General features: G+C 42.7%; 1 protein-coding gene across 1 annotated transcript in view; it reads right to left on the bottom strand.

Annotated features, from left to right (window-relative positions):
• Positions 1 to 21,539, bottom strand: part of SVEP1 (sushi, von Willebrand factor type A, EGF and pentraxin domain containing 1) — a 171,614-nt gene extending 150,075 nt beyond the window's left edge. Inside the window, exons 1-3 of the mRNA XM_037902114.2 lie at positions 21,127 to 21,539; positions 7,400 to 7,655; positions 5,992 to 6,168 (exon numbers count right to left, since the gene is read on the bottom strand). Coding sequence (XP_037758042.1) covers positions 5,992 to 6,168; positions 7,400 to 7,487 — 265 coding nt within the window. The 5' untranslated portion in view covers positions 7,488 to 7,655; positions 21,127 to 21,539. The remainder of the gene's footprint in view (positions 1 to 5,991; positions 6,169 to 7,399; positions 7,656 to 21,126) is intronic.
• Positions 21,540 to 24,334: the final 2,795 nt, after the last annotated feature.

Genomic DNA, 24,334 nt, shown 5'->3' with positions numbered 1-24,334 from the left:
TTACCAAGGTCCAAACTAGAGATGATCAAACCATTTGGACAAAACAGGAATCAAGTTACACCTTTGCCCAACCAGCAAAATGAGCCAGAAATTTCACTGAGATGAAGGCAAAGTATCTTACAATCCATTTCTCCACTCTCCCCTTCTTGAACCTCTTTCCTCACCCACCTTTTACTGGTGGGATCTCAGCCAGCTGCTGATGCTTCTCCAGTGTGATTTTCATGGTTGTCACAAAGCCAAATGCACAGCACACCTTGGAAGCCTCAAATCCCATGCACTCTCTGACTTCCCAAGCATACGGTACACTCTTGGGCATTACTCCAGAGCATGAAAAAATGGACAGTGGCTGGCCCAGCCCCACCACTTGCTACCATTGCAGGGAGAAACATTACAGAACCTCTTCCTGAAAACTACAGTGGGCAGAGAAAGGGCTACCTAGATTCCAAAGCGGAGCAGAATCCTCCCTACAGCAAAAGATACCAGAGTAGCTGCCCTAGCATTCTTTGGATAGCTTATTGGAATCTTGATTGGTATCAAGGTTCTTCCTGTCCTAGTGAGTAAACAATTACTAATAGGACATATACATTAAATTTCGTAAAAATCACCAGGAGCCCCACAAAAAAAAAGTTCTTTTTTTTTTTTAATCTTGTTCACCGCCCCCAGCTCCCACACCAAGTTTTCCTTTGTATTTCCAAGTTAGAACAACCTTGAAAATCTCATAACAAAACTCAGTTGACATCACCACATTTGGGTCCAAACCTTGAAAAACCAAGAGTTTTGTCCACTGACAACACAAAATTATAACTCTGCTCAAGCTCACTCATGCTGGGCCCAGATGTTCTCAAAAAACTCTCACAAATCTTTCAACAGACTTGGTCTGGATTTCAAGCTTGTAATGAAGCCAAAATTTCATGAGGTTTCGCGTTTCATTGCAAAGGCTTTGCACAGCTCTAATTAACATACTATTTGCTTGCAAAACTGATCTGTCATATAGTCGGATGATAATGCCTTTGTTGCATCCCTGTTAGAAATATGTTAGAAGCCTGGACAGCTTCTTAAACTGTTCATCCAGATGGTACTATTTAAATTCCACACTGCCGCAATTATTCACATTCCATTCTCATGCAGCAAAGTAAAAAAAACAAAACAAAAAACCATCATGTCTACATTTAACATATGCACTTAAATTAGCATTGTTATAAAATCTTCTATATACTAATTCGTGCTTTGCCAACCACACATCTTCTTCATAAATGGCATGTGCTGTAAAAAATGAAGTCCATATTTTTCAATTAAAGAAACGATAGAAGGAATTTGTCTTATTGATGGAAGACGACTGTCATGTCAGAGACAACAGGTCAATGTTAAGGGGCATGATTAGATTTAACTGGTAAAGTGGCCACCTAGGGCACCACATTTCAGGCGGCATCATGTCTTTGAGAGGAGATCCAATCCATGAAGAGCTCAGTTGCCAAAGAACCCTGCTTCTGAGAGCCTAACCTTAAAGAACATCATTGCAGGTGAAGGCAGGCTGTGAAGAAGATGCATTCCCTAACCTAGCAAGAAAGAGAGGCTGAAGCAGATAAAGAGGTTATATTTTAGCATTCTGTGTGGCTTGGAATAGAATGAACTTTAACAGGCTATCTTAAAAATGACAGGATGGCAGCAACATCTTAGGTCTATCTCTGTACAATGGCAGAGTATAAAGGCAGGTTTTTTTTTTTGCTGACCGGCAGCTGCTGTGTTTTTGTCTGAGAGTCTACATAAGTTTGAAATGTGATAGGTGCACCCAATGGAAGAGGAAGGGAACGTAAAATATCTGCTTTTTTCATCTGGGGATGTTTGTGGGGGAGAAACCAAAATATTCTTCACTGGGCTGCACAACACGTAGGGCCAGCCATGATATTAGCAGCTTCCCACGTATGTACATCTCCAAGTACAATTTAACACTCTGATATTTCTCCGAGTGTCTCTTTCTTCCATCACTCTGTCTCATATTTTGCTTTCCATGGACTTCCTTTGTCACAGCTGCCATGGAAATCTCTGAATGTGTGTGATTCCTGTGTGAGGGCAATGACTCACTTAACTTTGTTTGTTTGTATAAAGCAGAGAACACTTGGTCTGCTCCTCTTTATATGGCAAATCATTCACAATACTGGAGGAGGTTTAGGGCCAATTTCTACTGTCTGATGTTGAGCATGTGGCTCTCATTTTATTTTATGGAGACTTTCTAGAGGCCATTTTTGGGTAATTAGGGAAGTAATTGACTTTACACAGTTATTTTGTTGCTTCATATACAATGCTATAAACCACGTGTCTAACCACGGGCATAAATAGAATAATTTTAATTAAAAGAGCACGTTGTGATCAAAAGCACTCCTGTATTCACACCCTACACACTACTGTAATAATCTTTGTACAAAATATGTGAGCTATTTGTGAGATATCATTCAAAATTTGTGAGATATCTTAAAACTAATAACTCACTGGTCAATATTATCATGGTGAAATGTAGGTAGCAACATTATATGTAAAGTTATAAAATCCTGCTATGATGTTGTTAGCACATGTTCAAAACCACTCAGCCCTGCCTAGGCAAAGGTTATTAAACAGGTCTATCCTATCCAGAGAAATGTGTGTTTACCTCAATTTACACGTAAGTAGTAAACAGGTCCTCAAGACAGCAAGGGAGACAAATCAAATTTGCATTTCAGCAAACACAGGTGAGAAGAAAAAGCATAGAGACTCCATCACCACCAGACACCATGTCACCTCCTTCACAGTTTGAATAATCTTTGCTTTGAAGAGGTAACCTTCAGAAGAATCCACTTTCAAGGTTCACTGGACTATAAAAGAAAGGGGGCAGATAACCCCAAGTTCCCTCTCTTGCTCTTTCACCTAAGACGACAAATGCACCAGCAACCTCTGGGAAAGATCCTGACCAAGGAAAGGGTCAGTCACCATCTTGCTGGAAGACTGCAGGTGAGAAAGACCATCCTGAACAAAAGCCCAGAACCAAAACTTGGCAGATTAAGTTTTAGACTTTTAAATGCTTTCTCTTTTATTTACTCGTAACCATTTCTAACTTTCTCTCTTACACCTGAACTCACTTAAAATACCATCTTCTTTTGTTAATAAACTTGTTTTATTTTTTAATATAAACCAATCCAATGCTATGTTTAGGCTGAACTATTTGGTGACTCCAGTCAAAGTAGCAAACTGTTGAATATTGACTCTTTACAGGAACAACAAACCTTTAATATCTGAACTTTCCAAGAGAAGGCTGGACAGCGCAGAACACACGTTTTTGGGATAATCTGGGACTGGGAGTGTGTTGGGGTCCTGCTGCAAGTAGTAACCAAGGCTGGTGGAAGCCAACTGTGGCTGGTGTGTTGCTGACAGGCTACTGGGGTCAGAGCGGCTAAACAAGGCTGCAGCTATACAGAGACACTGAGCGTGCAACCTGCATGCTGGTAGGCTGTTTGTGAGCAGCCCAAGTTGGGAACTACAACAGCAAACCCTTGTGAGGCACCCAATGTTGCGGGGCAGATAGTGACACAGTTCGTCACTGGTCTGGATTGCATCCCGGAATGTGACATGTATATACATTAGAGAAGGAGAACAATTTCCTTTCTTGATAAAAACTCTATGCGCAAGTCATATTCTTTGAATTAAACATGATCTACAATGGTATCCACAAGCTTAAAAAATTGAAAACTAAAGGCAGCACAATTAATCACAGTCCATCATTAAGTCCCACCAAAGCAAACTTGCCAGCAGCATTCCCGCGCGTTATACCATGAATAAGAGCTAGCATGCAGTCTGCAAATTCCTCATGCTTTACAAAACCATACTTATGCTCACCAGGGGAAAGTTCAATAAAAAATGCTGGAATCTATTTCGGAAAACAAGATTTCGAAATACGTTTTTCTTTTAAGGAACACATGTGGCCTTTTGTCTCTCTCTCTTTCCTAAGAGGCAATACAACACTTCAGCAGATTAAGTTTTATTTGCAAGAATAGGCCAATTCTATCCAAAAATACAAGTGTGCAACTTTCATTAACTTTGCCAGATGATGCACATGAAAAGCAGATGGCAGAACTTCACTTCACTGGCATTGCATATAATAATTGTAAAACTTCGATTTAACAGATGATTGCTGATGTGCTATTGAAATAACACTTTGTTCTGCAGTTGCCAAATGCACATTTAAAGAAGTTATGGGTTTACACTGTTTTTGTTCAGGGGCACGTTCATGCTAGAGCAGACCCTTTTTAACAGAAGAGACAAAGTGCAGGATCTGGTGATAGTTCTGTAATGACAGGCCAACTGGAAAACGCATTTGACTTCTGCAGTAGTTAATAAAAAACAATATTTAACTATACAAACCACTAAGAGGTATCAGCATTGAATACATTTGCCATATTTTGCCATAGAAATGCTCCTTCTTGCGAAGCTGAGCCCGAAGAAATCAGATTAAAAAAAACAACACCTTTTTAAATTGAGTTAGGATTGAGAATATATTTCACTTAAAATAACTGGTAGAATGAAATATTTTTGAAAGCAAAGAAATTTGAAGTTAAAGTGTGACATGCTCAGCTCCCTGCAGCTCCCATTGACTGGGAACGGCGAACCACGGCCATTGGGAGCTGTGGGGGGCCGTGCCGGCAGACGGTCAACGCAAACACGTCTCGCAGCCCGCCAGCGGATTACCCTGATTGGCCACGTGCTGAAGGCTGCCGACCCCTGCGCTATACCTTACTCATCCTTCTCACAGAGATCTGAGAAGATACCCTCCACGCTTAGGTCCCAGATCTATTGGTGTCCTTTCCACTCTACCCTTTGAGCAAATAGCCTGAGAACAGTTACAAATGATAGTGAACAACCACATAACCTTAATTTAAAAAACAAAAATTATGAAACATCATGAAAGGCCATAATGTTGTTGTAATTCATACACTCAGCAGAGCAGGCTTACATTTCATGAGGCAGCTGGTGAAAATTTTGATGACACATGTGAGAGCTTGGAGACAGAATTAAGATTGGTATAAATCAGTATTAACTTTATCTTACATTTCTTTTTCTGGTGATATTTCATTACAACAATTTCTTTTAACTATCTTATAAACTAAGTAGAAAAGAAGTGAAGAAGTGTTTTGATTATTGTGATATTTCTCTCCCATAAAAGTTAATGCAATTGGACAAAACTTGTATATCCTTTTTACAAGCATATTTTCCCTTCACTTATTGTAATCATTCCATTATGTTTAAAAAGCATTTTCTTAGATGATCTTCCAATCGCAAGAAAACTTTAATTTGAATTCGGTTTTGTTTGTAAAATGGTTGATATCCATTCATCCATATTTTCATAATAGCTCTTATCACTGTAGCATCTAGTGCTTCCCAGAATTGAAAGCCAATTCCACAAAAGACCAGGGCAATCATTTCCCTCCTTATTTCCCTTCAAGCAGTTCAGGCTATATACGTGAAAATTAAGTAATAAATGAATGTCTACTGTGAAGCTGTATATTGCATCCGACTATTTCATCTTTGTTCATGGACAACGCTACATGGAATCCAGGAATTCAAAAATACGGCCTTCAATAAATGTCTCTATTTCAGTCAGAGGACTGTCTTTCTATCAGCACTACTAAGGGGCAGTTCACAAAAACAGTCACACAAAAGTCTTATTGAAATGTGATACGTTTCTGCTTAGCAACTGGAACTTTTTTCTTCTCTAGCAAGTGAAAGCCAATTTGGGAGAATCCAAGAACATTCAGTCTATCATGAGTTTAATGTAAGAACCGCTTGCATTAAGATTAATGTACAAGGGCCGGATCCAAAACGGACTAAGGCAATGGGAGTTTTTCCATTGACTTTGGATCAGGCCCGTAGCCGCACATCTGCAAGCAGAACAGCATATTACTTCGTGTGATCTGAATTAGATTTACACTTAGGATATGTAGATAAATCTGAAAAATGGAGACTGACCTGTGCATTCATGCTGTAGTCCTTTACCATAGTATCCTTTTTCACAGATACATTCAAACTGCCCTGTGTGAGTGCCGCATTTGCAGCTTGCCATGATGTCACAGCAGTTCTCATTTGCCTCGCAGAGATATGAACAATAGGATAGATCTTCTTGAATGTAACTGCCAGAAGGCAGATCTGTAATACAAATCAATTACAAAGGCCGCAAAAGTTAATAATTAGTGAAATGTTGCCAAAAACCTTACAGTTCCAATATTCACTTGTGGTGGTAACGATGTGAAGCAACACTTCAGTTCTTTGAAATGTACGGCTCAAATTCTGAAGTTCTTAACTCGGGAAACACTGAAGTCTACGAAGCAAAAGTCCTGAAGTCTTTACTCAGTTTCTTTTTAGTTCTTACTAAGGCAAAATTATCACTGACCTCAATGCAAGAATTAAAAGGAAAACAAGGGCCTAAATTAGGTTCCACCAAAATCACAGGAATGAATTTGAGTTTGATGACCCTATGAGATCAGTCTGTCACTGAACATGTAACTGTTAAAATAGGTAGATTCTCCGCCTCCACAAAAAAAGGTCTAATTAAACATCCTTCATAACAGAAAAAAACACCATGCACCAAAAGAATTTGCTGGTTGATATGTACCATATTCATTAAATCAGAAGGTTTACTTAAATCAAAACTACATAAATACTCATGGATAGATCCTTAGTTGATGTGCAGCTGCATAGCTCCGTTCAAGCGAGTGTAGATACACTTATTTACACCAGGTGAAGATTCAGCCCTACACTCTTAACAGCTACTCTCATCCTGTTTTATTTTGTTCAGTGACAATTCTTCATAAAGGTAAACATCAGAAACCAGTTCCGTTTTATAGAATTTTTATACCTAAAGAAATGTCACATTTACGAGAGGTAGTTTTATGAATTTTTGAAATATTCTAAATCTGTGTTATGTGCCCACAGCGTATAAAGGCTTTTATTAATACTAAGACAAATCCTGAAGTCCTTCTTAGGGCCTGTCTGCCTCTTTAGGTGCCTAAATACCTTTGAAAACTAGCCCAAAGTTCTTATTTGGGCAAAATCTCCATTGGGCCAAACGCTGACATTCTTACCCAGTTCTTACTCAGGTAAAACGAAGCCTTGAAACTGGTCCAAAGGGCAATGTACATGCACACCAAAGAGAAGAATTTGGCTCAATCTGTTGACTTTGAAAGAGCTACTATTTACCTTAATTCCTGAAATCTGCTGGTTTCTGTTGAATGTAATACAAATGAATGCAAGAAAAATACAGAAGGAAAGAGACTACAACACCCATATGAAACATTTCACAAGGCCTGTTATTTCCAGCCAGGCCCTATGCTCTCTCTGGCATCTGAAATGATACTTCCAGGGTTACTAAATGTAATACCTTCATGAAGAGCTCTGCGAGCTAAAGCCTCAAACTCTGCAAAGCTGTGAAGCAGGTAACAGTGTTCTTCCTTTGGATGGGAAGACATGTCATTCAGTTCTCGGATGTTGCCCTGCCATATTCCAAATGTGAAGATCTCTACTCCAGATTCACGTAAGGATGCTGCGATGGGTCTAGGATCACCTCCATTGGAATATCCATCAGTAATGAGAAATATCACTTTTGTAGCATTTTCACGGGAGTGATGAAGTATTTGCTGCAATAGATTATAAAACAGTATATCTCAGGCAAAGGGTTAGCAGTGGCTGACCTGCATGTAGTACTTTCTTCCACAGTGCATCTCCTTTTATTTGACTTGTTTTCTGACTTAATCCAGTTTTGCTGGACCACCCAGTACTAACAAAAGAAGATCAACAATCTTTAATCAGAGACTGTGGTTATCAAGCCAAATATTGACTCATTTTTATATGCTCAGACTCCTGGCATGATACAGATACTGTGAATTTGTGATGCTGGGCCAATGAGCCACTTTTCACAGCGATGAACAAAATCATCTGCTCTGGCAGAGGGCAAAAATAAAAATAAAATTCAAACACACAGTTCTTATGGTGGTGAAAAGACCTTCATTAGTGTTTCATCAACTCTGACTAGGTAACAATTAGGATGGATAGTACACTGTAGATGCAACTTAAGACCCACTGGGCCAGATTCTCAGATGGTGTAAACTAGGAAAGTGGCAACGGAGTTATGGTGACTTACAGCAGCTGAGGATCTGGCCCTTGTCCTTTGCAGTTTATCATAGTGGGCCACACGTTTTACAACTGAAATTGTTGTCCAGAGCAAAACCGTTTACCTGATCTTTTTAACACAGTGGTGGGCAACGGCCCGTCAGGGTAATCTACTGGTGGACCGCGAGACAATTTGTTTACATTGACCGTCCGCAGGCATGGCTGCCTGCAGCTCCCAGTGGCCGCGGTTCACTGTTCCCAGCCAATGGGAGGTGCAGGAAGTGGTGGCATTGAGTACGTCAGTAAAGCTGGCAAAAAAAGCATTGAGTACTTCAGCTTTTGCACATAATCTGTCACTAGGTTGCCTCCCCCATTCCCTGACCTTCTTCTTGGTGCTAACATACCTGTATAAACCCCTTCTTGTTACCTTCACATCCCTTGCTAGCTGCAACTCCTTTACTGGAATGGTCCAGGGAAACTGTACTTGGAAGTGTCCCAGGGGACAATCCTCAAAATTATAATTTCAAGTGTGTAAAAATAAAAACTTAACTTCTACAAATACCACGAAAGCTACTGTTTTAAATGTCACTGCAACACCCATTCAATGATTGTGAACCTGCTAGCTCACCTGCTGTCAACACACAGATGTCAAAGCTAACCAGTAGTAGTAATACCCAGTGTGGGATAGGACATTAGTGAGCGTTTTGCCTGAGCAAAGATTGCAGGATCAGGCCTTATATCAGTTACACATATAGCACAGACTGATTGAGAGTGCAAGTATACTGGTCGTTACCTCTTACAGAGCCTAATCCAAAACTCATTAAAATCAGTAGAAAGCCTCTGACTGATTGTGGTGGGGTTTGGATCAGGTCCATGCTGAATTGTGGTTTGTGAAGCATTATGGCATGATTATGCTTTCTTTTGGAATTCATAAATTTCAGATCACAAATTAATTACCATGGAAGCAGCACATCATATTTTATATGTGTAGTGTATGTGTATATATATGCATTAAATAAGCATGCTTTTAGCATCATGATTTTAGTGTCAGAAAGAAAATGTAAAATCTTTTTTTGAAGGAAAGTGGGCATCATGGCCACCTATGGAAACCTATTTAATGGAAACCTAGAAAACACGCAGTTAGTTACACAAGATCATTCCCCAAAATCACCCTTTAAAATTATTATACACTGATCTAGCACTTACTGAAAAACAGTTGATCAAGATCTAATCTCCAAAAATGATTTTCTGGATAAAGAGCATTTCATTAAAAGGGAAGTGACACCAATCGTATGCCAGCCTAACAAACAGCTGCTTCAGACAAGAGATCATGAAGTTACCTGGTGTGCATTCAAAACATGCAGGCAACAGTGGAAACTGCCAAAGAGATAATCAGACAGCTAAATGTTGCTCCTGGAACAACAAAATTTAATAGCTTGGCCCTTAAGTCTTGCAGCTGTAATCTTAGATATAGAATCCCTGTTGTATAAGGAAGAGGACTAAAAGAACAAAACGGAGAGACATTAAGCGTTTGAGCAAAGAATGTAGACAAGTCTATTTTTAAATTATATGCATAAGGTAGACACTCCAGTTAGTTGCTTTGCTTCTTTTTATGAACATAGCATTAAATACAGGCTACTTGAAGGAATGCTTGATATTCCAGTGCGGGTCTACAACTGTTGGATGTTTTCTGGTAAATTGTACCCTAATCTATGGTCACTGATGGAGCTGAGGCCAAACGGATTACATTTTTCCCCACAAACATTTGTCAAACATTTTTCATCAGTTTTATTTAATGAAAATCTGTATGACCTTCCTCTCCCCGCAACCCTCCCAGAAAACTCTTGTAACAGCCACTTTTGTTCTAAACATTTCAACCTTAATTTATATAAGTAGAATGACTCAAACCCCGCCCCTCACCCTACGAATATTTATGTACAAGTAACTTTATTCGTGTCACTAGTCCCCATTAACTCAATGGGGCTACCCACATGCGTAAAGTTAAGCATGAGTATTTTTTCAGGATCAGGTCTTGAGTTTTTACGGACTGAGCATAAGAACCCATGAGTTATACTGGAGATTTGGATAGGACCTATTTCTCAGAGGCACTGAAAACACACAGCTGCCCGGGACTTCACACTCAGCATTACTGAAAATTAGGCCCTGAATTACTTGTTTAATTGAAAATGAGGTCCATACCATAATTACAGTAAAGTAATTTTAATAACTGACCAACCGAAAATACAATTAAATGGTCACAGTGCTGGTTAACTATTGTAGAGGGTCAGTAGTAAGCTTTTCTCTTTATCCTTCTTTCAGGTTTTAAGCATTGATTGGATGTGTTAAGACTGTTTCAACATACAATCCTTTTACTCCTACGACAAAATTCAACATTCTTTTCACATTAGCAAAAAGTTATAACCATCTGCATTGTATTCAGTCTCAGTTCAGTGTGTACAAGTATCTGGCAGACTAGCCATCTCCCCTGTGCCAGGAATAGCCCTCAGAATTATAAAAATGTAGTCTTGTGTAACAAAGTTAGTACACAAAATCCAGCTCTAGAAATTCAGCAGTTAGGACAGATAATTCTTATAAGAATTCCACGGCTAGTTGCCTTTCCATGTTTTCAATATTAATTTAAGGTTTGTGAAAGGTATGGGATTGGCAGCATCTGAGACTGAAGACTTCTTATCCACTGAACAGGTACAGCACAGGAACTGCTGTTATTATTTGCCTTGCTTCTGAAGAGAGAGAGTAGCTTAGTGTCTGTGCCCGTTCAATATTTGGCCTTTGGAGAGGCTGCCAACTAAAATGCCATTTGTGATTAAAAAGAAAAGGAGGACTTGTGGCACCTTAGAGACTAACAAATTTATTTGAGCATAAGCTTTTGTGAGCTACACGAAAGCTTATGCTCAAATAAATTTGTTAGTCTCTAAGGTGCCACAAGTCCTCCTTTTCGTTTTGCGGATACAGACTAACACGGCTGCTACTCTGAAATTTGTGATTAAGACACCCGTCCATGAAGAACTGAACTGAGATGGACTAATTCAGCTCAGATAATCATCAGATAACATCTCTCAGCCCCTGGCATTCCAGGATGAAGTCATGCTAGCACAGTGGTCATCCTTAAAAAGTTTCAGTGTTATTTTAGATGCCAAAATAATGTTACCGCAGCATTTAAAGCATTCCCTGAGTATTCTCTTATGCCAACATTTACAGGACTCCTTAAAGGTAGTGTAAGGAATACCTAGGAAATACTGAGCTAGCACTATCAGCTGCAGTAACTGTGAAGTGTTTTACAGAGTGATCACTATAACTTCTTTCAGAGTAGCAGCCGCGTTAGTCTGTATCCACAAAAAGAACAGGAGGACTTGTGGCAAGTGGGCTGTAGCCCACGAAAGCTTATGCTCAAATAAATTTGTTAGTCTCTAAGGTGCCACAAGTACTCCTGTTCTTATAACTTCTTTGCATTTCATTACCAACCCACAGAGCCATTTGTCCTTTCTGTACCAACAGCTTGTTTATGTTTACCTAGTTTGTAACCTGTGAGCAATAAGAAGATGCAAAAACCCTTGGTCTAATTCAGAGTAGTCTCAAAATCCCTATCATGAGAGACATTAATGCCACTGCCTTATGTGTGGAGGGGGTGGAGAGGTATAGCCTAACCTTTCTGTGACTCAGCTATTCATCCTTGAATTAGGAATAATACTTCTGAACCTCACAAGATGGCCAGGAGGCTCAATAATGTTTGCTGAAGTGCTCTGAGGCTGTTAGATGGAAGAGGCAATAAAAGCTCAAAGTATTATCACCTGATTTTACCACCTCTTTTTTGGTTCCCTCCTCACTGTTGTTTTGCCTGTTACATTCAGATGCATCCTCTACTCTTTTAGGTTTTTCCCATTCAAAAGAGGAGCTAATGTTGATAGCTAGTGGTTCTGACCTCTGGTTGAAATTTTGTTTTAAGACCTCAGACAGACTGCTGCTCTTCACACATGTGGGTGGACAGGAATGGTGGGAATAAATGCAATCAGCAAGTCTGTTTTATTTTGATTTTCTCGAGATATTTTCCCTGCATTATCCAGGGAGAGATTTACTCTAATGAATACCGTTCCTTTCCAATACGTAATTGCAGACACAGTGCTCCGTTTCCACATTTCCACAATGAGAGCTGCATGCACAAAATTAAGGACGTTACATTGCTCTAAATGCCCACAGATTAGAACATCAGTGCCACAAGAAACAGGCTCTTGCTACTACATAAAAGCCAAGCACGACTATTACTTTCAGAGTGGGACAGGCTAATCCTGTTGCAGTGTTCTATTACAGGGATGTTATTTCAGTTAAACCAAATCACTTATGTAGATTTAATCAAGTGATCTGACACATGTTGTTACAGTAATTCTGAATGACTGAATTTTCAGAAGTACGTGCTTACCATATGCGGGCAAAATGGGTACCTACACATGCATTGTCCTTCATCGTTCTATTTTCATCTTTTTGCTTTCTTCCATGTCATCTCATCTCCCTCTCTTCAGTCAAATCTCTTCTTAAAACACACTTCTGCACTGTTTTCAGCTTGTAATCATATTTGGGGCTGGAAAGAAATATTGCCCCAGGTAAGATTGGCGGAGACCCTGGAGAGTTTTTGCCTTCACCTGGACGAACCAAATGGGATGGATCAAACTAAAAATGGCCTCTGTACTACACATGAAAAGAGGACTTCAGGCAACTAGATGGCTAATTTCCAATACCTCAGCAAGATGTCTAGTGCAGTGGTTCTCAAAGCTGGTCCGCCACTTGTTCAGGGAAAGCCCCTGGCGGGCCGAACCTGTTTGTTTACCTGCTGCATCCGCAGGTTCGGCCGATCGCAGCTCCCACTGAACGTGGTTCGCCGCTCCAGGCCAATGGGGGCTGCGGGAAGCGGCGCGGGCCAAGGGACGTGCTGGCTGCCCTTCCCGCAGCCCCCATTGGCCTGGAACCGCGAACCGCGGCCAGTGGGAGTTACGATCGGCTGAACCTGCGGACGCGACAGGTAAACAAACCGGTCCGGCCCACCAGGGGCTTTCCCTGAACAAGCAATAGACTGGCTATGAGAGCCATTGGTCTAGTGTATTAAAATTTTGACAATATTCCAGAAACCCAAACACACATTTTAGGTATGATATTTATTGTAACGATCTCTCATTTCCCAATGCTGGAAGTGCAGATAGCACTCCTTATCCAGGCAGTGCAAAGTAAGTGGAAAATCAGCTTAGCCACGAAAGCACAAGCCCGAACATTATTTTTAGCCCTGTAGCATGAGCCCCGGTCAATTGACCAGGGCGCTGAGACCTGCTGCCATGTGGGGTTTTTTGCTGTGCACACATACCCATAGACCCTCAACTCGGTTTGCCTGGTCTACGAGTATATCTGCACTGCAACCAGGGGATGTGACTGTAGCATACACAGGAATACCTGAGAACTTAATTTAGCTAGCCTGGGTACCAACAGCAGTGAAACCACAACAATACCACCTTCAGTGCAGGCTGTTCAAGCCTACCTGGGGCCCTGGTTACTTACTCTGGCAACAAGCCCACACTAAATACTGAGCTGTTATAGATTCAATGCTCCTGATATTGTTACCTGGGCTTCTTTCAACCAAAGCTCTTGGTAACTTTTACTCTCTTCGAGGTGGTGTCGGGAAATAAATCACGGGAGACACGGCCATCCGACCGAAAGACGGCTGGCACAAACAGGTCAACACAAGAGGCACTTTACTGGTTTGCCAAAATCTCCCCATACAGTATCTGAGCTAGCTAGATTAAACTTAGCTCAGATGTCTCTACATGTGCTATAATCACAATCCAGACTGCAGCATAGACGTACCTGGTATGTCTACACTAGAGCTAAAAGATATAAATTCCAGTTTGAGGAGACATACCCATTCTAGCTCTGATTGAACTAGCATTCTAAAAATAGAAGTGTAGCCACGGTGGCATGAATGGCAGGAGAGACTAACCACCCCAAGTACAATCCCATCTGGGACACAGGTATATATATTCAGGACAGTTAGCAGCTCACTCCACCATGGCTACACTGCTATTTTTATGGAATAGCTCAATCAGACCGAGTGTGAGTAAGTCTCCTCGAGCTGGAATTTACATCTTCCAGCTCCAGTGCAGACATGCCCTAGGAGAGGACCAGGCAATGTGAGCCAAGCACCTATCAGCTTCAAGTTCTGCATGTGCTGAAAGGGAAGCTTCTGAGCATCTGGCTGGCCCTGCAATGTATGTGAAGTGTGTGGGAGGGCAGCTGCTAAATTTGCATATTTGTTGTATTATGCAAATGTTGGCATTTTAAGTTATTCACAAACCAAAAGGAACTTTAAAAAAGTGGATGATGCTAAATACCTGATTTTTCTTCTTCTGAAACAAATGCTTGTGATAGATATATAATATCAGGGCGTTAACACACTGATTCCTAATGAACGGGTGTCCACATTACACAATCTAGCCTCACAAAGGATGCTGAACAGCTCACTTGTTGCCAGTCTCAGCAGGAAGGTTAAAGATCTGAATTGACAAGAAGCCTGAATTACCCTTTCACTCCTACAGTTGGTCCCTCCATCACAGTACTTAGGATCATTAATGAATAGTGTGGAGACGTGTGAGCGGTCACTGACCACGCTGTATGTATTTTGTGAATAGGTACCACAGAGAACTTCAGTATCCAGGGCTCTCAATCACAGCACTAAATTAACTTTGCATGTGGTTGTATTCTGAAAAGTGACTCTGTAATAGTGGCATTGTGAGCGCATTGTAGGGTTCCTTGCTTATTGTCTCTCAAGGATTCCGTATAAAATTTGCTTGGTTCACACAAATATGTACTTTTAAAAACTGCTAGCCCTGCAATCTGAACCTGGAGTTAAACTGGGTTCTCTCCCACTTTTTCTATCACAACCATCATAAGACATTCTCCTAGCCAAGTAAGGCTCACAGTGAGATCTGTGCAGCCTTCAGAGAGTTTGCACAGTTGTAACCGATGGGAGGTTTTAGTGAACATCCTGTTGATGATACACAAGATGGAAAAGAATCCACTCGCTCATTCTATATTAGCTATGTTAATTCTGCAGGAATAAAAAAAGAGATTACTCATCTGTTGTCAATAAAGTCCACAAATATGACTCTAAATGCACACAGGGAGCAGATCTGATGAATAAGAGTGTGCCATTTTTTAAGTAGTCGATTTTAAGAGCAGAACTGCACTTTAAAAATACAATACAAAAATGTTTGAAACTAAACTGGAAAAGAATTATCTTTATAACGTGCTGTAATTGAAATCAGATCATCAAGGATAGCCCAATGGATAATAATTCTGTACTTTGTAAGTTTATGCTTTTGACATCAAGAAGAAACAAAACCAGCATAACTTATTTAAACAAACACTAAATAAGCATTAAAATTGTTTACGCTAATATATGTGCTTACATTCTTTTGTAAGCCACTGTTTGTCATGTTTGTTAATTGGGTAACAACAGAACACTGGATCTGACATACTGGCTTGTTATACACTATCAAGATTAGGGTAGAAGATAAAAGCCAGATTTAAAAAAAAAAAGACCAGATGCATTTAAAAATAGATAGGGTGCGTTGTCTAATTCTGCAGATTTGGGGCCAGATCTTCAACTGGTGTAAAGCTGCGTATCTCCATTGAAGTCAAGGGAGCTATACTGATTGACCACAGCTGAGGATCCGACCTTTTTTAGTTTAATAATTAGTAGCATAAAATACTTCTAAATAACTCCCTTAGCTATTGTTGTACAATGCCCCTTGTAACAGTCTGACCTGCCTTTTAAAGTCGACCTTTACATTAACTCTTACTTTAACTCAGCAACAGTGCACAGCTATATTTTTTTCTTCCATTTTCAACAGTAATTAATTGCACCTTCATGTGAAGAGGAAAAAAACCACCTGTGCCTATCACTATTTCTACTGAATGATTTCTCAAGTGGCTACTGCCAATGAGTCTTTCAACTAATCCGTAACTTCAGAGTGTTTTATCCATAATGATTAATTGCTCACACTATTTTCTATAAATAAATCTTTGCAGCATAACTTCAAGACAAACAAAAAGGATCACAAATTGTTCACTGCTTAACACTGACAAAGAAGAAGCACTGTCTCCTTGTGTGTCAGTGCTCCCTTCACCGCACGTGTTTAGCTTCCATTAACGTTTCTATGTATGCACAATGAGAAGAGAATACACCTCTGACCCTTTCACATGGTTAACATGCTAACATGTCAGGAGCTGTATAATTTTTCATGAGTCATGTACCCGAGTATTCAGATTCTAATATCTAAATTTCGGTTACTGAGAGTCAGGAAGGTTGTGTTGTCTAGACAAAGTTTTAAGATTTAAAAACTATATTTTCGTAAAAATAGATTATCAGCGCATGGAATGTGCTTTCATCAACACAGCTTGAAACATGTTTCAATATACAAAAAACCCCAACTAACTAAATACTATCAAAGATGATTGTCATAAGCTGACCTTGAAAAATCCTCTCATTTGTGGAAAGGGTTCCCTGGCAAACATGGCAGCCTAAATCATCAATTTCTTCAGATTTTAGACTATCATTTAAAACACAAAAGAAGTTTCTAGCCCATATGGTTGCAAAAAACACCTTCTGAAAGTAAAGTGAATGTAAGATGATGGTGTTATCTTTCTGAGTCTGCAGTCACTGTCAGCTTCAGTACCTCCCTCTCTGAATGCCCAAAGTGTTATCTAGTGAAATAAACAAAACTTTGGTTATTTCTGTCACAGGCTAGATTCACCTCAGTTTCACATGGTGACTGCTTGACAAAGTAGCACCAAGAGGCTCTTGGGCCCTTTCCTTTTCAGCAGCTAGAGGGTATGGATCTTCAAATGTACCAAACACTTGCTAGATAAGGGCTGATATGAAACAGACTCAGACTCATAGACTTTAAGGCCAGAAGGGACCATCATGATCATGTAGTCTAATCTCCTGCACATTGCAGGCCATTGAACCTCGCCCACCCACTCTTGTAACAGACCCAGAACCTCTGGCTGAGTTACTGATGTCCTCAAATCATGATATAAAGACTTCAACTTACAGAGAACCTACCATTTAAACACTAGTTTAAACCTGCAAGTGACACGTGCCCCACGCTGCAGAGGAAGGTGAAAACCCTCCAGGGTCTCTGCCAAACTGACCTGAGGAGCAATTCCTTCCCCACCCCAAATATGGCAATCAGTTAGACCTGGAGCATATGGGCAAGACCCACCAGCCAGAGACCTGGCAAATATGGACCAGGATCCAGGAACAGCACTTTAGTGGAAATCCCAGCAGCTGAGGATGCTGATAGGGGCTGAACTTCTCACCAGGGCTTTGTCCCAGGACCTCACTGGTGGCTCACGCTAATACACATCTTTCATATTTCCATATGTCTAGAAGGTTGAGTCCTCCATCTGCTAGATGTCTAGTAAATGTTTCTTAAGTCATTTTAAACATGCAGGAGGATAGCACTGCGGAGAGATAGGAACTCTGCAGTAACAATCTTCCAAAGATCCTTCCATAGATAGTGCTAATCTTTAAGGAGCAGAAGAGAACCCTTTCACTTTTAGTATGAGGAAGAGTCAGCATCTGTGGATGCAGCATTACATAACATACAGTATATTAAAAGGTGCAGCACTCCTTACAGGGGATTGTAAAGCATTGCTTCAGTTACTGTACTTGTTGGGGCAGACAAGTGAAGTTAGTGACAATTATGTCATGCCATGGTTCATTTATCTTCTAATCTAAAGTATTTACACATAATACCACACATGACTTGTAACTATTACAGGGAGCCTGGAATGGTTTACCTGGGACTCATCAATTATTTCAAGGGCTCTTGGTTTTATTTGTTTAATATACTCTTCAAACTGGAAAAGAAGATGAGGATTCTGGATTTTGTTTTATTAAACTTATTGGGAATAGAAGAAATTGGGCCAACAAGGGAAAAAAGAAAGAAAAAAAAATTCAAAGCTATAAAAAAAAAACAGTTAAAAATAGAGAACAGGAGCACAATAGTTCAGAGAAAGAAAAGAAAGCTGATTGTTACACTGATCTGTATTTTGCTAAATTCCCTTCCACAGCGGTATTCTAAACATAGTAAAGTCTTCTTTTTCAAGTTCTCGGAAAAGAGAGTATTCCCAAACTTGTAATTTGTCTGACAAAAAGATATACAATACAGAACCTCAGCGCAGTCCCGACTTTTTTAACTGAGAGAGGGGATGCTGCTAATTCAGTGAACATGTAGTAATGTCATTCCTTCTCAGTACCCTGCCATAACATGAAGTGATACTTCCCAAGTTATCAAACCCCAATAAAGAAAATGTAGATGACAGCAATACTATTGTGCCCATGGGTTACATTATTTAGCTGTGCTTGTACAACTAAATCATCTATGTCTAACCTTGCTTGTTTTTAAAAGTAGATTTAGTCAGGATTACATGTCAAGGAAAACTTACTACATCATTTCTGTGGAGTTGTAACCGACTTACATTTTGTTTATAACACAATTACTTCAAGATTAATTCTTTAAACTTTTTAGAAAATTCTCATGATATTGAGCCTATAACATAGCTTAATTTCACAAGCACAGAATTACCGAACGGATTTGTCTTTTTAAAGGGTGATTTCCATATATAACACTAAAGCACACTAGAAAGTGAACATCATTTTCGGTTATCAAACATGGGGAGCAGGAGGAGGGAATAATTTAACCTGTCAGTCCTGAGCCCCACACTGGGTGAAATCCTTATTCATTTCCTATTAAAGCAAAACTCCTACTGAAATCACTAAGAATTCTGTCTAAATACAGAATGCATATGATCTATTTAGAGAATCTGTCAAACATCCAGGTGCAGGAAACAGAGCAGCTATTACGTCTTACCTGCTCTTCAATAATTAAAGTGTTTACCTACATACAGTATAGAAATATGTTTTGCTTTATGTATCTAGACAGATATAGATATAGGATAAATTCTTCGGAGCATCCAAGTCCCATTTTCAAAAATAACTTAGACAACTTAGGCACTTAGCATACTTCTACACTGCAAAACAAACAAAAACACACTGTGGCAGTTGTATGGGTGGGTTTGCATGTGTGCATATAGGTGGGTGCCCGGTAGGTGTGAGCCTGCTAGCTGTGTGCACAGGTGTGCGCCCAGTAGGTGGGTCCCCGGCGAGGTAGGAGGGTCTCAGATCTCGGGCACCAGCCCAAGAGGGAATGTCCACACAACTATTTTTCACTCTGAGATTGAGTCAGTTGACTCAGACTCTGAGACTCACTGCCCTGGGGGATTTTTTTCCCCCAGTGTAGATGTATCCTTAGATGCCTAAGTCACCTCCTAAATGGGACTTAGAAGCCTAAGGTGCTCAGCTAGGTGCTTTTGAAAATTTTACTCATGATGTGTATTTAAACATAACAGAAAATTAGAGTTATGTACGTGTAAATGGTAATATACATATGTAGATATATGTAATTATGGATATTATTTACACAGTATGCTGTATTATTTATTTTGCAGTAGTATCTATGAGCCCCAGTTATGGTCCAGAGCCCCTTACACAAATGAAAGCACATGCTTCAAATCAATGAGATAATAAATACAGAGACATTCATACTTGTGCAAACCACATCGTGATTAGTCCTAAATGAGGGCAGAATTACTGTCATTGTAGGTATATATATATGTGTGTATATATATATATACACACACACCCATGTTCACTCGTGCATGCACACACACGGGAAATTGTAGCCCTACTGAAGCTCACGAGAGTTTTGCCATTCACTTCAGTGGGTCAAAGATTTCATCCATAACATTTTAGATAGTTTACAAACATGACGTGTTATATGAACAAGTTATATTTTACATAAGAATAAATTAGTTCTATGTATAGTAACACATGAACAGCATCTTCTGAGGAAGAAAACATGTACCTATGTTAACTCATGGTAGATTTCCTAGGGTGTGGATGTGCATAATGACAGGTTTCAGAGTAGCAGCCGTGTTAGTCTGTAGCTGAAGTGAGCTGTAGCTCACGAAAGCTTATGCTCAGATAAATTTGTTAGTCTCTAAGGTGCCACAAGTCCTCCTTTTCGATGTGCACAATGTATCTGTGTATATACAACCTCCAATGAGTTTATATTGAATATATTGTCTGCAGCGTGTGCAGGTGTGTACACATTGAAGGTGGGCGTGCCCAGAAGAGATGTGCCCAGTAGTTATGTGCACAGGTGGGTGGATGTAGGTGTGTCTAGTGGGGGTGCACACAGGTAAGTGGGTGTGCGTGCACCGGTGAGCGGGTGCCCGCTGGCTGTGTGCTCAGGGGGTGGGTGCCCGGTGGCTGTGCGCCCAGGGGGTGGGTGCCCCGTGGCTGTGCGCCCAGGGGGTGGGTGCCTTGTAGGTGTGTGCCTGGTGCTGTACGCCATGGGGATAGGTGCGTGCCCAGGTGCGTGCCCAGGTGTGTGTGTGTGTGTGCCTGGTAGGTGGGTGTGCGCCCAGGGGGTGACTGGGTGCCCGGTGGGTGTGCGCCCAGGGGGTGGGTGCCTGGTAGGTGCGCTCAGGGGCTGGGTGCCCAGTGGCTGTGCGCCCAGGGGGTGGGTGCCTGGTAGGTGCGCTCAGGGGCTGGGTGCCCAGTGGCTGTGCGCCCAGGGGGTGGGTGCCTGGTAGGTGCGCTCAGGGGCTGGGTGCCCAGTGGCTGTGCGCCCAGGGGGTGGGTGCCTGGTAGGTGCGCCCAGGGGATGGGTGCCTTGTAGGTGTGTGCCTGGTGCTGTACGCCATGGGCATAGGTGCGTGCCCAGGTGTGTGTGTGTGCCTGGTAGGTGGGTGTGCGCCCGGTGGGTGTGCGCCCAGGGGGTGTGCGGGTGCCCGGTGGCTGGGCGCCCAGGGGGTGGGTGTGCGCCCAGGGGGTGAGGGGGTGGGTGCCCGGTGCCGCGCGCCCCTTACCGCCGCCTGCTGGAAGGCGCCCTTGGTGTAGGTGCCGCCGCCGCGGTAGGCGATGGCCGGGATCTCGCGGCCCAGCAGCGCGCACTTGTGCTGGCGCGCCCGGCGCCGGGAGATGTAGTCCACGCGCGGCACCACGTTGCTCTTGGAGGCGAAGGTGACGATGGCCACGCGCGTGGCGGCCGGCACCACGGGGAAGTCGGAGAGCAGCTTCTTGACGAAGCGCAGCTCGCTGAGGAAGTTGGCGGGCCCCACGCTCGAGGACTCGTCCACCAGGAAGACCAGCTCCAGCCGCCCGCCGCGCTCCCGCAGCCGCCGCACCTGGCGCTTGAAGGAGCGGCCCAGCCGCTCCACCTTGGCGGCCGTGGCGTCCGGCGGCGGCGGGGGCGGCGGCGGCGGGGCCACCCGCGCGGCGGCCAGGGCCAGGGCGGTGAAGTTGAGCGGGGGCTGCTGGGCGCCCGCCCAGCCCAGCGCCAGGCCCCCCCAGCAGCAGAGAGCCAGCAGGGGCCACATGGCCCCGGGCAGAGCGCCGCGGCTCGCCCCTCCGCCGGCGGAGACTCCGCGCTCAAGCCCGCGGGGCTGCGGGCGCCGCGCCCTGGCCGGGGATCAGCGCCCCGCGCGCTGCCCCATTCACCGCGGGACCCGCGGCTGCACAGGGACCGGTCCCGCTGCGGTGCTCGCTCGCTGCCTCTCGCCGCCTACTGCGGGGCGGAAGGGAAATGGGCAGGCGAGATCAGCGGCTCCTCTCCGGTCTCTCCCCTCCCCTGGGCTCAAGTTCTTGCTGACTGGATTCCAGGGCACCAGAGCCCCCAGCGCGCTCAGCCTGTCCGCATTCCCAAAGCAAACACAGCGGCACCGAGAGCCCTGATTGATCCCATCTGTCTGGCGTGCAGCGGCGCAGGCAGGCGCTGGGGGGTGGGGGGGATGAATCCGGATCCCAGGAGTGCCACGCTAATTGGAAACACGGCGTGGAGAAATAACGCCCAGCCAGCGGGACGGGAGGGAACGCGTTTCAGGCAGCCTTAAGGCTTTCGCCTTTACAGGCATGAGCGCTACTGTTGGCACCCGTTCAGAAAATGTTTTGTTGTGAAAGGTGGATGGTTGGCCGCTGGACTTGAACCTAGACCTCCTAAATCCAGTTCTTGGCACTGCTACAGCTACTCTTTGACCTTGAGCAAGTCATTTAAATCGGTCTGTGACTCAGTTTCCCCATCAATACTATGGGAATAAATACTCCATTTATGGTTGTGGGGTCCTCAGATACTAGGGCTTATGGGACCAAAAACATACTAGACAGACATACCTTCAGAACATCATCTTAACCTATTTGAAGTGGAAAAGATTGCCATGGAGTAAGCAGGAAGCCAATAACAGGTTGCAGGGGTTTTGCAGCTTTTCTAGTCTGTGGACCAGTTTGTTAGAGAGATACACTCCCTCTACTGCCCCTGCCAAACCCAATACCCCACTGCACAGATTTCATTCTTGGGACCACCTGTGGGCACAGATTAGTTTTAAAACCACTGATGCATTGTTCTTTGCTACATCCAATAAGCTTTCACAGGTTGTTGGAATCTTGCATTGGTCCTCATGGTTCATTTATTTACTCTCCTTCTCACTTTCACTTTCCATTAGGTGCAATTAAATATGAGCATGGACCTGGTTCTTTTACAACTCAACTTCATTTAAATTTAGTCATTATCAACTGCAGTATTCTAGTGGCAATATTGTCCAGTCCCTGGTTGGCTCTACTGATGGGAAATGGATGCCACTGATGCTCTCTTGAGATTGGGTTGGACATAAATTCTTTTGCAAATGGGAAGGGAGACTGCACTGACAGAGATTATCACTGGATTAGAAAAACTTTTTGGAATAAAAGTGCCCCATACATGCAAATATCTGTTACTCTTACATTCATACAGTGCTTTTCAACCTAAAATGCTTCACAAACACACAGTTTGTACATACAGCCACCTCTGTAATAGCTACCAGACAGACATTTGCCATACAGCATGCTATATACCAAAAGTATTGGCTTCCAGCAGTGTTTGTTGACTTGCTTTAGCAGGCAGAGGTCCGCACTGCCTGAAAACTCACAATGGGCAATAAGGGCTTGTCTATACAGTGTGGTTAATCTACAGCTTTTTGAGTTAATCCACTTTTAAAAGACTTATCTACACACAATGAAATTCATTGTAGTGCATGGACTCTGCATTTATCACAAACTATGGCATTCTCTTTCAAAGTGAACTAACTTTGCTGCAAAGCGAGTTAGTCTGTTCTATCATTTGTGTGTACACAATGCTGCTGTGAACTACTTTGGCAGTCTTCCAGCAGTTCCCCCCCAACTGCTTTGCAGGAGACTGTTACTGACCTGTTTGTTTACCTGTGTGCCCTCCCCTACTCAGGGGTCAAGTTGACTGAATATCCCCCTCCCCCGTTTATAAGCAGGCACACAAGCCAGATTTTGTCCATTCACTCCTGAATTCCAGATGATCACAATAGCTGTACCAATACTCCAGAAGTCCTACAAAGTGCCTCAAGCAGCCACTTGGAGCCATGCCGAGAACCTGGATCTTATCACTATCTGGAGAGAAGCATTAGTGCAGGAAGCTCTTGGGGTGAGCCCCTGGAATAAAGACCTTTTGTGGACATTGCTAGGCAGATGTCTGGTAAGGGCTGAGACTGAGATGCTGAACAGTGCTGGATAAAGAGCAAACTGCTCACGAGCATCTACATTAAAGTAAGGGACAACCAGAAAAAAATCCCTCAGGGGACACGTATTTGATGCATCTTCCAAGGAACTGGACAGGATTTTACACAACTACATGACAACCCAACCCAGGCACTTGTGGCTGCCTTCCACACCCAAGGATGAGCAGCAAGATCCATCAAGGGATGAGCACAAGTTGGCCAGTGAAGACACCTCCCCAAAAGGCCAGGATCTCTTTGAGACTCTGGCCCCTGATGGTGGTGAGGTAGAAGGCAAGTTGGATTTCTGCCCTGCAGCAACCAACCACAATTCCCAGACCAGTATTGCTTAGCCAGTCGGTCTCCAGCCTGTAGCGATGCAAGGGATTCTTCCGTCCTAAGTGCAGGACTCTGCACTTGTCCTTGTTGAACCTCATCAGATTTCTTTTGGCCCAATCCTCCAATTTGTCTAGGTCACTCTGGACCCTATCCCTACCCTCCAGCTTATCTACCTCTCCCCCCA

The sequence above is a fragment of the Chelonia mydas genome, chromosome 5, assembly GCF_015237465.2.
Source record: "Chelonia mydas isolate rCheMyd1 chromosome 5, rCheMyd1.pri.v2, whole genome shotgun sequence".
In the NCBI taxonomy this organism is placed as follows: domain Eukaryota; kingdom Metazoa; phylum Chordata; order Testudines; family Cheloniidae; genus Chelonia; species Chelonia mydas.
This window is presented reverse-complemented; position numbering and strand designations above follow the sequence as displayed.